A 13,582-nucleotide genomic window follows, 5' to 3' on the forward strand; every position below is an offset into this window, starting at 1 on the left:
TCTTTGGGCCTTTGCTTCCTCATCTGTAGAATTAGGATAATGATACTTCATAGAGATGCTACACAGAAAGACTTTTAGGGCACTATATAAATGTGAACTGTATCATTAATTAATTAATAAATATAATAATTTCTGTTATTTTGTTGTTATTGTTTAGTCGTTCAGTGATGTCCAACTCTTCATGACCCCATGGACCACGCTATCCAAGGGGTTTTCTTGGGAAGGATACTGGAATGTTTTGCCATTTTCTTCTCTAGTGGATTAAGGCAAACAGAGGTTGAGTGACTTTTTCTATTATAGGCATTTATTAATATTATGTCTCTGTGTTTTTCTGTTTATTTTGGCTAGATAAATCCAGAACTAAATTGCTCTCTCTTGCCTTGAATAGACTATTTTAGTGTGATAAGAAATTAAGTCTATGAGGAATTCAGAGAAACACGGAAAGACTTGTATGAAGTGATGCTGAGTAAAGACAACACTATACACATTGATTATGGTCATGCTAAGGATACAAACAATAAGGAGCAGTCAAACTCTAGTGAACTGCAGGGAATAATTTCAGTCCTGGAAAAATGGTAAGGAGACAAACCTTCCTCCTCCGGTAGAGGGGCGAGGATCATGGATGTGGAATGTGGTACTCACTGTTAGATGTGGTTGAGTGGATTGGGCTTTGCTTACATGTTTTTCTTTGTTACAAGGAAGAGACAAGAAGTAGGAGAATTAAGGGGAAATAACTGTGGGATAAAATCAAAAGGCAGTAATAAAATTAAAAACAAATTGAACACACTTATTTTCCCCAATGCCTGGGACTGTCTCTCTTTGCCTCCTGCCTTCCCTGGCTTCTTTAAAATCTCAGCTGAAGTCCTACCTGCCTTCTTCAAGTGTTTCCCAATCCCTAGGTAGCTACATGGTATAGTGGATAGAGTACTAATCTTATACTAAGGGTGGCCTAAGTTCAGCTCCCACTTTAGATACTCACTGCTTGTGTGATGCTAGGTAAGTTACTTAACCTCTGTTTGTTTCACTTTCTTCATCTGTACAACACTTACCTCTCAGAGCTGCTGCGAGGATAAAGTAAGTTAATATTTATAACTGTGGAGCTCTAAGCCTGAGTCAGGAATCTGACCTCAGACACTTACTAGCTGATCCTGGACAAGTCACTTAATCTCTCTTTGCCTTAAGCTCCAGTATCTTTGCTAAGAAAAATCCCATGGGCAATATTGGTGTGCTATGGTCCATGGGTAATGAAGAGTTAGACATGACTGAACAATGACATTATCCTTAAAGAGTTTTGTAAAGCTTAAAGATAAAATATAAATGTTAGTTATTATAATAGAGGCATCTAGATGGTACAGTGCATAGAGCAATGGTCCTGTACTCAGGGAAGACCTGAGTTCAAATCCATCCTAACAGACTTCCCAGCTGTGTGACTGTGAGCAAATCATTTAATCTTTGCCTGCCTCAGTTGCTTCAATTGTAAAGTGAGGATAATAATAGTACCTACCTTCCTGGGTTGTGAAGATGAAATAAGAACGTCTGTTAAGTGCTTAGCACGGTGCCTGGAACACATAGTAGGTATACCTGACACACATAGTAGGTACCTAATAAATTCTGTTTCCATTCAATTTCCTTTAATGCTAATACCTTCCCTTTGTTTATTATGTCTAACATATCCTGTACATACAGGATATACGTCTTGTTTGTACATAGCGGTTAGCATGTTGTCTCTCCCATTAAAGTATGAGCTCCTTGGAAGCAGGGACTGAGTTTAACCTTTTTTTTTTTTTTTGGTATACTCAGTTCTTAGCACAATGTCTGACAGATAGTAAGTGCAGAATAAATATCTGAGAACTGAAGTAATATGTATGTCTATAATTCATGTAATTAGAGCTGTTAGAGTTAGAATGAGCTGCTTTGGGAAGCGATGCATTTCTCATCACTAGAAGTCTCAGGCAAAACCCGAATGATTGTTCAGATAATTCTTCTTCAGATCCAGATTGGATGAAACCATCTCTGAGGTCCCTTCCGAATGAGATTCTAGGAATCTGCTATTATGTGTGACCTTGGGCAAGTCATTGACCCTAATATGGGCCTCAGTTTTCTTATCTGTGAAATGAGTGTTAGATTAGATGATTGCTAAAGTTCTTTCCTATTCTAAAGCCTCATTATGTTCCTCTGCCTTGCATATAATAGGTGTTGAATGAAATGTTGATTAAGTTGATTTGTTTACATTGACATTTCTGGTTATGGCCAGGCCCTGAGCCCACGTGTTCAGTTTCACAGTTCATTAGACTTTTAAATGGCTAGACCTCTTCCACTGCTCAAGCTCTTTCTCAGAGTTACCCGACTGTCTTCTTCCTCTGAACTTATGGCACCTGCTATCCATGCCAATGCTTTGGCACACAGCATATACGATCTCATGATGCTTATTGATTTGCTATTCAAACCTTATTATTATTTCACTTCTAAATCTCATTTTGAAGCATGTCTTGTCTCCCCAACTAGAGTGTAAGGTCCTTGAGAGGGAGGCCTGGGAATTCCTGGTTTGTACTCAGACAGAGCACCTTTCCTAGTGGAAATTCTCAATAAAACTGCCTGTCTGCCTGACTAAATGAGTAAAAAGAATAAAAGTCTGATAGGTGCTCCTCTGCACAGTACTTTAAAAAAGAATTTTTTTTGGTTTCAATTATGGACACAATGATTAGATGTGTATGTATTCATCTCTCTGCGCCAAACATGCTTGTGGTGGTGTAAACAGATGGATCTACCTCTGTCATTTGGACATCTACTTGTGTGACCTTGGTCAAGTCCCTTAACTTCTCTGGGCCTCAGTTTCCTCATTTGTAAAATGAGGTTGAACTAGATGGCCTCTGAGATCTCATTCTGTTTTAAATCTACAGTCTTTCAACTTTGACAACATCCCCTTTCCTCTCTAGTCACATTCCCACTGTGCATCTTAATGAGTGATGGGAAAAATGGATACCAGAAAGCATCTAACATTTCACAACCACATTTTGGTTTAACAATAACAACCATTCTGGTGTCGTGATAACTGCTGCTTCTTAGAAGGAAATACAACCCTAGCTCTCCACCATGTTAGCCCTAATTGCTGCAGAACTGCTTAGGTATCTATTCAGCAGGTGGTTTCTGGCTGGCCTTCAGTCTACATTGAAATGGGCATATTCATTTGTAGGAGAGTGGGAAGAAGGACATAACCTGAGGGTTGTTGACTTTAAAAATGGGAGCAAAGATTTGTTCAGAGATGTCAGCAACTGTTCAATTGAGAGCAGAAAGACAACCGTCTGTATCCTAGATCAAGGCGCTGGCACTAACATGCGTCCTGACCTCGGCCAAATCACTTCACATCAGTTTCTTTATTCATAAAACACATGTGGTTAGATGAAATACATTTCTAATCGTCTATCATTTTATATAGATAGAATAAGGGTAATAATACTTGTACCCAATTTTACAGGGTTCTTTTGAGTATTATATAAGATAATGGAAGTGAAAATGTCTTTTAAAAATGAAGTGCTATATAAATGTAAGTATAGGCACTGTGAGGACCACCAGGTGGCATAGTGGAGAGAGTGTTGGATTTGGAGTCAGGAAGACATCTTCCTGACTCCAAATCTGGCCTCAGACACTTCCTAGCTATGTGACCTTGGGCAAGTCATGTCACCCTGTTTTCCTCAGTCTCCTCATCTGTAAAATGGGCTGGGGAAGGAAATGGCAAACCACTCCAATATCTCTACTGAGAAAAGAGAATTGGACACGACTAGAAAGGACTGAACAACAACATAGGCCCTGTGATGGATAGATGAATGGAAAGAGAGAGAGAAAGAGAGATAGAGAGAGACAGAGAGGGAGAGGGGATAAATAAACCTGGAGAGGTTCATCACTGGAGAATTGGACACTGTATGATGATTATTCTTATCCACAGAAACCATCCATTAAGTAATAGAGGGATTGTGATTGGTATTCATGGAGGGATGACCCTTCAACAATGGCAGATCCTTGAAGCAGTATACATTGTTTGATAACTTTCATATAAAGTAATTATAACTTTGATGACAATATACTTCAACTTCTACCTTACCCTACCCTAAAGTTAAACATCACATTACAATGTGTATTATACTTATCTCTGCTTGTGTCTCATGTTCCAACCAGAATATAAGCTCTATGAGGACAGGAGCTTTGTGTGCCAAATCTTTCCCACTGCCCAGCACAGAATAATTCAGTTCAATTCAATTCAACAAACTTATTATGTGCCTGGTGCTGGAGTACAGCTCTGGGAGTATAAAGACAAAAAAAATAATCCCTGCCCTCAAGGCATTCACATTTCGTTTATATATTTGACTTTATTTAATAAGGCTGAAAATTATTTAATTCATTTTAGAAGGTAAATGTAAATATAACTAGTAGCTATTATTTTTTTTAAATGTCCATATTTTATGAAGATAAGGGCTTGGTACCTCAGATAAGGCAGCTAGGTGGCTCAGTGGATAGAGTGCTGGGCCTGGAGTTTGAACCTGAGTTCAAATCTGTCATCTGACACTTACTAGCTGTGTGACTGTGGCCAAGTCACTTTAACCTCTGTTGACTTAATCCACTAGAGTGGCAAAACACTCCAATATCTTTGCCAAGAAAACTCCATGGACATTGTCCATGAGGTTGTGAAGAGTCAGACAAGACTGAATAACAACAATAGCCTCAGATAGAGGTGAAGAATCTTCTTATATTATAAAACAGCCCTGGTTCAAGCGCTCATAGGTATGCACCATCAAGTGCTATGGCTATAACCCGTGCAGGGATGGGCACTGGATCTACTAAAGCAGGTTGGCACCTTCTCTGCGACCTATAGTGTTAGAGAATTGGCTAGAGCTCCAAGGAAAAAGGGATTGGTCACAGGTGCCCCGCCAGAATACTTCAGACTCGGGACCTGAAAACAGGTCTTTCTGGCTCCAAGGCCAGCTCCCTATCCACTATCGTGTGCTGTTTTTATAACCCCCTTAACCTTGTATTGGCAGTGAATGGAGTGCCAGGCCCCAAGTCAGGATCAGATCCAGACTCAGACACGTACTAGCTGTGTGGCCCCAAGCAAGTCACTTAACCTCAGTCTCCCCATTTCTTCTACTGTAGAATGGAGATAATAATACCACCTACATTAACTTTAATAGGGTGGTTGTGAGGATCCAATGAGATAATAATTGTAAAGTGATTAGGGCAGTTCCTGGCACACAGCAAGTGTTTAATAAATGCTTATTTCCTTCCTTCTGTCTTCCCTTCCTTGCATATACCTTGGGCTAGACTAGAATAAACTACTATTTACCCAAAGAACTTTTTTTCAGAAAAACTCTTGTAATCTTCTATCCCTTATTCCTCTCTTATCCCCTGCTCTATTCCTATCCCCTCTTCCTGTCCACATGATGACCAGTTCCAGCGGAGAGAGGGAGCCATAGGGAAGTGGCAGGGACAGAGGCAAGAGCAATTGCTGAGGAGGTCACCTTGGCTACAAGGCCCTGCTGGTTAATATTTGCTTAGAATGGATGTGAAAAAAAGAACAGGATCGTAGATTTGGGGCAGCTAGGTGGCCCAGTAGATAGAGTGCTTAGCCTGGAGTCAGGAAGACCCATCTTCCTGAGTTCAAATATGTCCTCAGACACTTAAAATCTGTGTGACCCTGAGCAAGTCACTTAACCCTGTTTGCCTCAGTTTCCTCATCTATGAAATGAGCTGGAGAAGAAAATGGTAAATCACTCCTATGGATTATGTGATAATTTTGCCCTTTCTGTAATGCACAGAGACTTTGATCCAGTATCTTTGCCAAGAAAACCCAAATGGGGTCACAAAGAGTTGGACATGACTGAAACAAAACAATAACAACAACAAAATCATAGATTTACAGCTGGAAGTGACCTTTGAAGTCTGTGAATCCAAAATTTTCTAGATAATGAGAGAGAAAGAGAGACAGACTGAGAGAGATAAAGAGGCAGACAGAGAGAGATTGAGTCAGAGACAGGGAGAGAAATACAAACATAGAGACACAGAGACACACAGAGAGTCAGAGACAGAGGAAGAAAGACAGAGACAGAGATAGAAAGAGAGAGACACAGAGAGAGATAGAATCAGAGACACAAAAAAAGACAAAGACAGACTGAGAGGGGGAGACAGAGAGACAAAGAGAAAGAGAGACAGAGAGAGAGGTGGAGTAACTTATCTAAAGTCAAACAGCTAGTAGGCAGCAGAGTCAGATAATGAAGCCTACTTGCTGGGCTCTAAATCTGTCCCTCTTTCCATTGCCTCTCAAGTCACAAGGTCCAAGAAATAATTGCAACCAGGTAGGGCTGAAGGGAAACCTGGCAAGTGGCATAAACAAAGGCATACTTCGGACTGAAAGGAAATTTAAACTGTGCTCTGCCTCTTTCCTCCTATTTCTTTTTTTATTCAGTTGCCATGGGAATCTATGAGGACTCTGTGAGTCCTCAGCAGCAGCCAACTGTACTCTTAAAACACTACGGCGTGTCAGAGGAGGAACACTCCAGGCTTCCCCTTCCCCACTGAGCAGTGCGACCATGGGCAAGTCACTTAAGTACATTGGGCCTCAGTTTATCATCTGTTAAGGGAGGGTATTGACATTTGTCCCCACAGGGCTGTTGTGAGAAGAGTGCTTACTAAACCTTGAAGCACTATGTACATAGGAATGATTTTTAAAAAAATCTGTATGGAATATAAGAGCAGAGAGTGTACAATCCTATGCTGGATCACATGATCTCTTAGCGTCTCTTCTAGCTCTAAAGCCTATGATTCTTAGCCTAGAAATGTGAGGAATAATAAAAGGAGGTAAAGATAGCAAGAAAATTTATAGGCCCTAGGAGCTCTTGTACCTCTACCATGGCTGTTTTCTAATATAATGCAATCCTTTCCCCTACCTGAGATACTTAACATTATCTTCCCAGATTGAAGGTAGTTGAAAAACAAAAGTGGCTATTTATATTTACTTTATAAAATGAATTAAATAAATCCCTGACTTATTAAGTGAAGTCAAATGAGCAGAATGTGGATGGAATACTAGTAAATATGGATGACACCATTGCAAATATTGGTAGACCAGAGAGAATTAGAGTTTTTGAAACTATAGTCAGTGCTGGGTTCAGATAATCATGTAAACAGGCAATAACTGATATTTATATAGTGCTTTAAAGTCTACAAAGCACTTTGTATGCATTATTCCATTTGATCTTCCCCACAGACTCTGTAAAAATTGTGTCTCCATTTTGCAGATGAGGAAACTGAAACTCAGAGCAATTAAATGACGTGCCCATGGTAACATAGCTAATAGCTTTCCAAAGTGGGATCTGAATCCAGATACTGGCTCTAAATCTAACACTCTCTCTACTATGCCATGATAATTTTCATTGCCTGAGGACCATTGTCTGGACTTTGGCTTATGGTTATTGCTAATGTACAGGGAGTTCTGTGGACCTCTGGATTCCAAATGGACCTTGGCAGCTGGCCCTAGAATTTTGAGAGCACTCCTAAATTGAGCCTGTCCTTTGTAGATCCAGAAAGTATTAGGTAAATTCTCAAGTGCATTTGCTCTAGTCCTGTTTGCACAACTCTGTCTCCACCTTCATCTCCACTGTGGGTGTTCCATCAGCAAAAGGTCATTCTACCCACTGTGGCCCATGTAGTGTTTGAGATCTCAAATAAGCTTTTCAATCAATAAATGGAAAACTACTACTGTTAGTAATTAGAAGGACCTGGGAAAGCATGACATTTGAGGCAATCAGACTTCATTTAATTTACTAATGGCTTTTGGGAGCTGTAGGGGCTAGGGCTATGTGATAATTTTGCCCTTTCTCTAATGCACAGAGACTTTGATCCAGCCTTGTCCTTTGCTTTACATAGTCCCATTTTCTTTGCCATGTGTATTACATTCTGTGAGAATTAAGTGAAGATTAGTCTACTGAATATATCATTGCCAGTTGGAAACAGACAACATTGTAGACGTGGTCCTTGTGTCAAAAGATGGTCCTTAAAGATGATGCATGAGGAAGGGGAGCAATAGATATGCACCTAACTTGGGAGATGGCTGACAGAATTCCCCTGCAGCTGCTTTGGAAATCGTTGGTAAACACAATTTTCTTTCTGACCATACTTGAACACATCTGCTCTTGAAAGCAGATGGACCTTTTTAGCTTTAAAAACACAGAGTCACTTGAATAGGGTGCTCCCGTTTTGACTTGGTGCTGCAATACCCAAAGAACATTGATTTTCTTGGTGGGAGTATTCTCTCCACCATTGCAGACTGCAACCCTTCTGCACCTTAGGATCTTGAACTGGAAGGGGTCTTAGAGATCACCTTGCCCAACCCTCTCATTTTGCAGAGAAGAAAATGAAACAAGTTAGACAACTTGTCCAACACCATATGATTTAGAGCTGAAAGAGACTATAGAAGGTAACCTAGTTCCAACTCTCATTTTACTGTAGGAGAAACTGAGGACAAAGAGAAGTTAAATGACTTGCCCAAGGTTGTGTGAGTGGGGAATAGAAGGTAGAGTGAGGAAGTGAGCATTTGAACCTGTTTTTTGGGTCCAAATCCAGTATTCATTCCATTGTACCATGCTGCCTTAATAGAAGTTATTTAGGATTTAAAATTTTTTTCACTTGATGGTCAGGTTTTTTTTTCTTTTTTTTGTGATGTGCCTTTCTTACAGAGTTGGGCTGTTTATGTGATGAAAGACTTAGATATAATCACTGGATTATATCTCTAGTCTTTCCAGCTTTATAAGACCTGCTAGAAATTTTACTCTGCTACCAAAACCTTCGAGAACCTAGGGTTGCTTGTACCCTACAATGTGGCACTGAAATAATTTTAAAGATAGAATGAGTAGGATGTGGAAGATAAAGTACTGAATATATATCCTTCTATTCTCTTGTCTGTTTTCCAGCCACAAAATCTCAATGGGAATCTAGAAACTCATCTAAAATGATCTCAGACATTATGAACCCCAACCCGTGCCCAAATAGCTTTGGTCTTCTCTCCCATGCTGGGGCATACTTACTCAATGTATTTGAGGGAGATCTTTTGGGTTTGCTTGGTGGTGACCGTAGCAATGTACATTTGTAATGCCGCCAGACGCAAGGCGATGTCGTATTTCAGCTCTGGTCCAAATCTCTCCTGCACCACATCGTTACAGCTCTGCAAACAAACCAGCAGAGGGAGCATCGTGTTAAGCAATCTGGATTCACGACTTTTTCCTTGTAACCTCAGGAACAGGTGATGTATTTTTCCAAAGTGTTCAGCCACCTTATCCTTCACCCTCCCCTCCAAAGTAGGTTCACCATAGAAATAGTTCCGCCCTCCTTGTTGGCAAAGAGCCAAATGTTGATTTAACTGAATTGCATTCAGGAGCACAGGACAGTATGAAACACAAGGCTGATCCAAGACATGCTATTTACTGACTTGTTTTCTCTTTAAAGAATTACGAATTTGGATGCAAAATTTCAAAACATAGGTGCCTCAAATGAAGGTGCGAGCCATAAATGGGCACAAATAGGGGCATACACTTTTAAGATATGCTGTTGAGAGATGCAAAACTGTCTTATAGGAGGAAACCTCTAAGGCACAGTCTATGCATGTATGGTGCTCAGCTTACATAGCCAGAGATGTCACCTAGGGATCTGAAGATCAAAATAATAACTCAGGAGTTTGTTTAGACTTCCACTGTCTTTATAAAATACTGTTTGAACATTGGATGTATTTCATTTATTTAAGAAAAACTACACTCTTCTTCCAGTTTTCTTAAAAAACATTTTAAGTCTTCTCTCAGGCTCAGGGGACTGTGAGTGGCTTGACATTATTTAGAAGATATTGGAAGGGCTGGCAAGGGCAAGGAGGAGATGAGGGTATGGCAAATGGAAAAAGGATATTTCTCTTTATCCTACAAAAAAACTCAATGGGAAATAGTCTTCATGTGATGGGCATATTACCCCATAATGTGGCATCTACCAGAAGTACCTGAGTTCTGAGGTAGGGAAGAAGTTGTAAGACCATAGATTTAGAGCTGGAAGGGACCTTAGAGGTCATCTAGCCTAAGCTCCCTCATAAGGAAACTGAGGTCCAGAGAGGTTGTGACTTGTCCAAGTTCACACAGGTAGTCAGTGGTAGGGCTGGGGTTCAAACTCAGGTTCTTTGACTCCAAATCCAACACTCTATTTTGCTACATTGGTCTCCATGGACCAAGTCACTCTTGGAGTTGGAATTAGGTCCAACTATGGATTGATGAGGTCTTCAGAAGGTCTTCATGGCTTCCTATTAGGACCCTGACTGTGGGTACATCTTAAAAATAGATGAAAATGTGTTACCAAGTCCAGAGATGTATTAGTCCTGGCTATCTCATTATAAGAGCTAGAACACATCTTTGAGGAAGATAAAACAATGAACAGTGGTGGAAGCTTGTGTACTGGAGAGGTGGACAGGGGCAGCAAAGGGCTGAAGGAGTTGTGGCCTGTGGGATTTCCAGGATGACTACAAGAAATATCTTTGGTCAAGCTGGCAGATGTAGGACAAACCAGTAGGAACAGAATAGCAGGTATGGAGTTTGTTAGATGAAGTGTCTGGTCTTTCTCATCTGCACATTTATTTATGCTGTATACATTTTTGCATGTACTTTTCTCCCCCATTAAAACACAAGCTCATTGTTGAATAGCACTTTTTTCATTCTTTGTCCTTGTATCCTTAGTTCTTGGCACATAGTAGGAGCTTAATAAATATTTGCTTATTGATATAAACGTCACATACTTCCCCTTATACTGTCTCCATCTATACTTGGCTTTGCCCATTGATCCCTAATCTGAAGGTTGAAGTTGTCACCAGACTTATGAGAGTAAGAAGACTGGACCTGAGCCATTTGAATGAGTAAATCAATCTTATAAAATTTCCTGGGCCACAGATATTACAAGGAAGAAGAGAAAGGGGCATTTCCTCAGCTTCTTTAATGCTGTGATTGCCCTTCTTCTGCTGGCCTCAGGAATAACCAGTAGTTTTTAAAAAATTAAATTTTATTTTATTTTCATGAAGATCAATCTGTCTTTTCACCCTTCCTTCCCCTTCTCTCCGTTGAGAAAGAGAGAAAAACAAACCCCCTGTTATAAACATAGTCAAGCAAAACAAATTTCTGCTTTGTCTATGTCCGCCAAAAAAAAAAGTCTGAGTCTATACCCTGAGTCTATCATCTCCCCAGCAGGGGGAGGGTAACACACTTCATCATGAATACCTTTGGAATTATGGTTGGTCATCATACTGAACAGAGTTCCTAAGTCTTTCAAAAATGTTTGTCTTTACAATATTGTTGCTGTTGTATAAATTGTTCATCTAGTTCTACTCACTTCATTATGCATCAGTTAATGCAAGTCTTGCCAGATTTCTCTAAAGCTATCATTTCTTACAGCACAATTGTATTTCATCCCATTCATGGAACATAACTTGTTTATCTATTTGCCAATTGATGGGCGCCCTATCAGTATCCACTTCTTTATCACTACAAAAAAATAGTTATATTCCCTCTTTTTTTGATCTCTTTGGGTTATAGACCTAGTAGTGATATCACTGTAAAAATTTGTTGTTTTTTAACATCTCAGAGTTGGGGACCACTATTGTTTGGGTTCCAGGTAGAGTCACTTCAAACTTTAGCAACAGTGCAGTAAATATCTCTTCTTGCTTTTTTGTTTCCCCCAAGGGCTGCTTCTATGACACCCAGCAGTCTCTCAGAGTTGGGGTTAAGTCTGTTTATGTCCCTTTCCCCTATTCCCTTAAGGCCCATTTTTTTTGTAGGAGCTGTCAGTCACATTATTTAATCAATGAGATGCATAAATCACATAACTAATTCACTGGGGAGATGTCTGAACTAGTAAAATGTTTATAGTATAGAATATTTGTAAAGAGTTTTTATTAATTTTAGGCACATCCCAAAACAAAAAGCAGTTACAACAGTGGAAGAATTTGATATGCATTTTGGGCAATGTCATGTTTTCTCTCTCTCTCTCTTTTTAGGTTTTTCTCTTTGCTATAGGAAATGGTTCAATGTGGAGAATATTGGACAAGGAGAATGGACGTTTCCCAGAGACTGCTGTGATAGGGGAGATGCAAAGAGGAGGGAGGGGAATCAAAAACATTTATTTAAAAGGGAAAAAGAAACCTAATGGCTAACAAAACATTTGCCAAATAGAGGTCCTCCTCAGGGCCTGCTGTGATGAGAAGATAAATGTAATTTATAACTGCATGTTAATTGTTAATATGCAAATGAGTATTATTAAAGTGCTTGAAAATGTTTTGTTCTCTTGAGTAGGTTATACATTCTTGTTAATTTGCTTAGTGATCAATCCCTTTCTTCATGGAGAGCACAAAGGTCAATTTCCGTCTAGCCCATGTCCATATTATTATGCCTATGAATGACTGCAGTCTGAATTAATTAGTTTTTACTGTAAATTTATGTTAAATTCTGTGAACTAGTGATTAGTTCACAATATTTATGCTGACATTTCTATTTTTTAACTTAACAGTTTGTTTATTTAACTAATGGTTAGTGTCCTCATTAAGAACTCCTGGTACTTTAAATTGTTCCCTCTCTTTCTTTTTTTGGCAAAATTGTGCATTATGCTTGTTGTATACTCCTATGTTCCCTGGATGAATTTCTAATGCATTTGGAGCCTCTGATAAGAATTTCAACCATCAGTTAAATAAATAAGTCACTGGATTGAGAATAAGCTGCTATTGGTGTGCATAAGATAGATGATGTACTTCTGTCATCATACATGCATACCTACGTCTAATCACTTATAAGCAGGCAGGCTTTGGATGTGAAGAGATGGAGGCAAAAAAATCCTACCTCTTCATTTCTTTCTTTTTTTTGGTGAGGCAATTGGGATTAAGTGACTTTACTTTTCAGTCACACAGCTACTGAGTGTTATATGTTTAAGGCCAGTTTTGAACTCAGCTCCTTCTGACTCCAGGCCTGGTCTCTGTCCACTGTGCCACCTAACTGTCCCTCTCTTCATTTCTTGATAGTGGTATATGGATGATATATACATTATATATCATATGATAAATATAAGTAAAATAAATATATTTTGTATAATAAATATAAATTAACACATTATATGTAACATATAATTATAAATATGGAAAGAAATATATCATAATTAGAAACATGTAAATAAATGTATCATATAAGAAATATAAATTATATATTATGTAAGAAATAATATGTGTGTGTGTGTGTGTGTATATATATATATATATATATACACACACACATACATACCTATAATACGTCATCCATATACCATTATCAAGAAATGAAGTAGGATTCCTTTGTCTCTGACTTTTCACATCCAAAGGCTGTTTCTGGAGGCAGCTAGGTAGCACAGTGGATAGAGCTCAGGCCTTGGAATCAGGAGGACCTGAGTTCAAATCCGGCCTCAGACACTTGACACTTACTAGCTGTGTGACCCTGGGCAAGTCACTTAACCTCAATTGCCTCACCAAAAAACAAACAAACAAACAAAAAAGAAA

At 39.2% G+C, this 13,582-nt stretch overlaps 1 protein-coding gene across 1 annotated transcript in view; it reads right to left on the reverse strand.

The window, feature by feature from the left end:
- FRMPD4 (FERM and PDZ domain containing 4) overlaps window positions 1-13,582 on the reverse strand; it is a 746,498-nt gene that overhangs the window by 20,202 nt on the left and 712,714 nt on the right. The window contains 1 exon segment of the mRNA XM_021007485.2: window positions 9,072-9,208. Coding sequence (XP_020863144.2) covers window positions 9,072-9,208 — 137 coding nt within the window.

The sequence above is a fragment of the Phascolarctos cinereus genome, unplaced genomic scaffold (assembly GCF_003287225.1).
Source record: "Phascolarctos cinereus isolate Bilbo 61053 unplaced genomic scaffold, phaCin_HiC Scaffold_726;HRSCAF=1367, whole genome shotgun sequence".
NCBI classification, from domain to species: Eukaryota; Metazoa; Chordata; class Mammalia; order Diprotodontia; family Phascolarctidae; genus Phascolarctos; species Phascolarctos cinereus.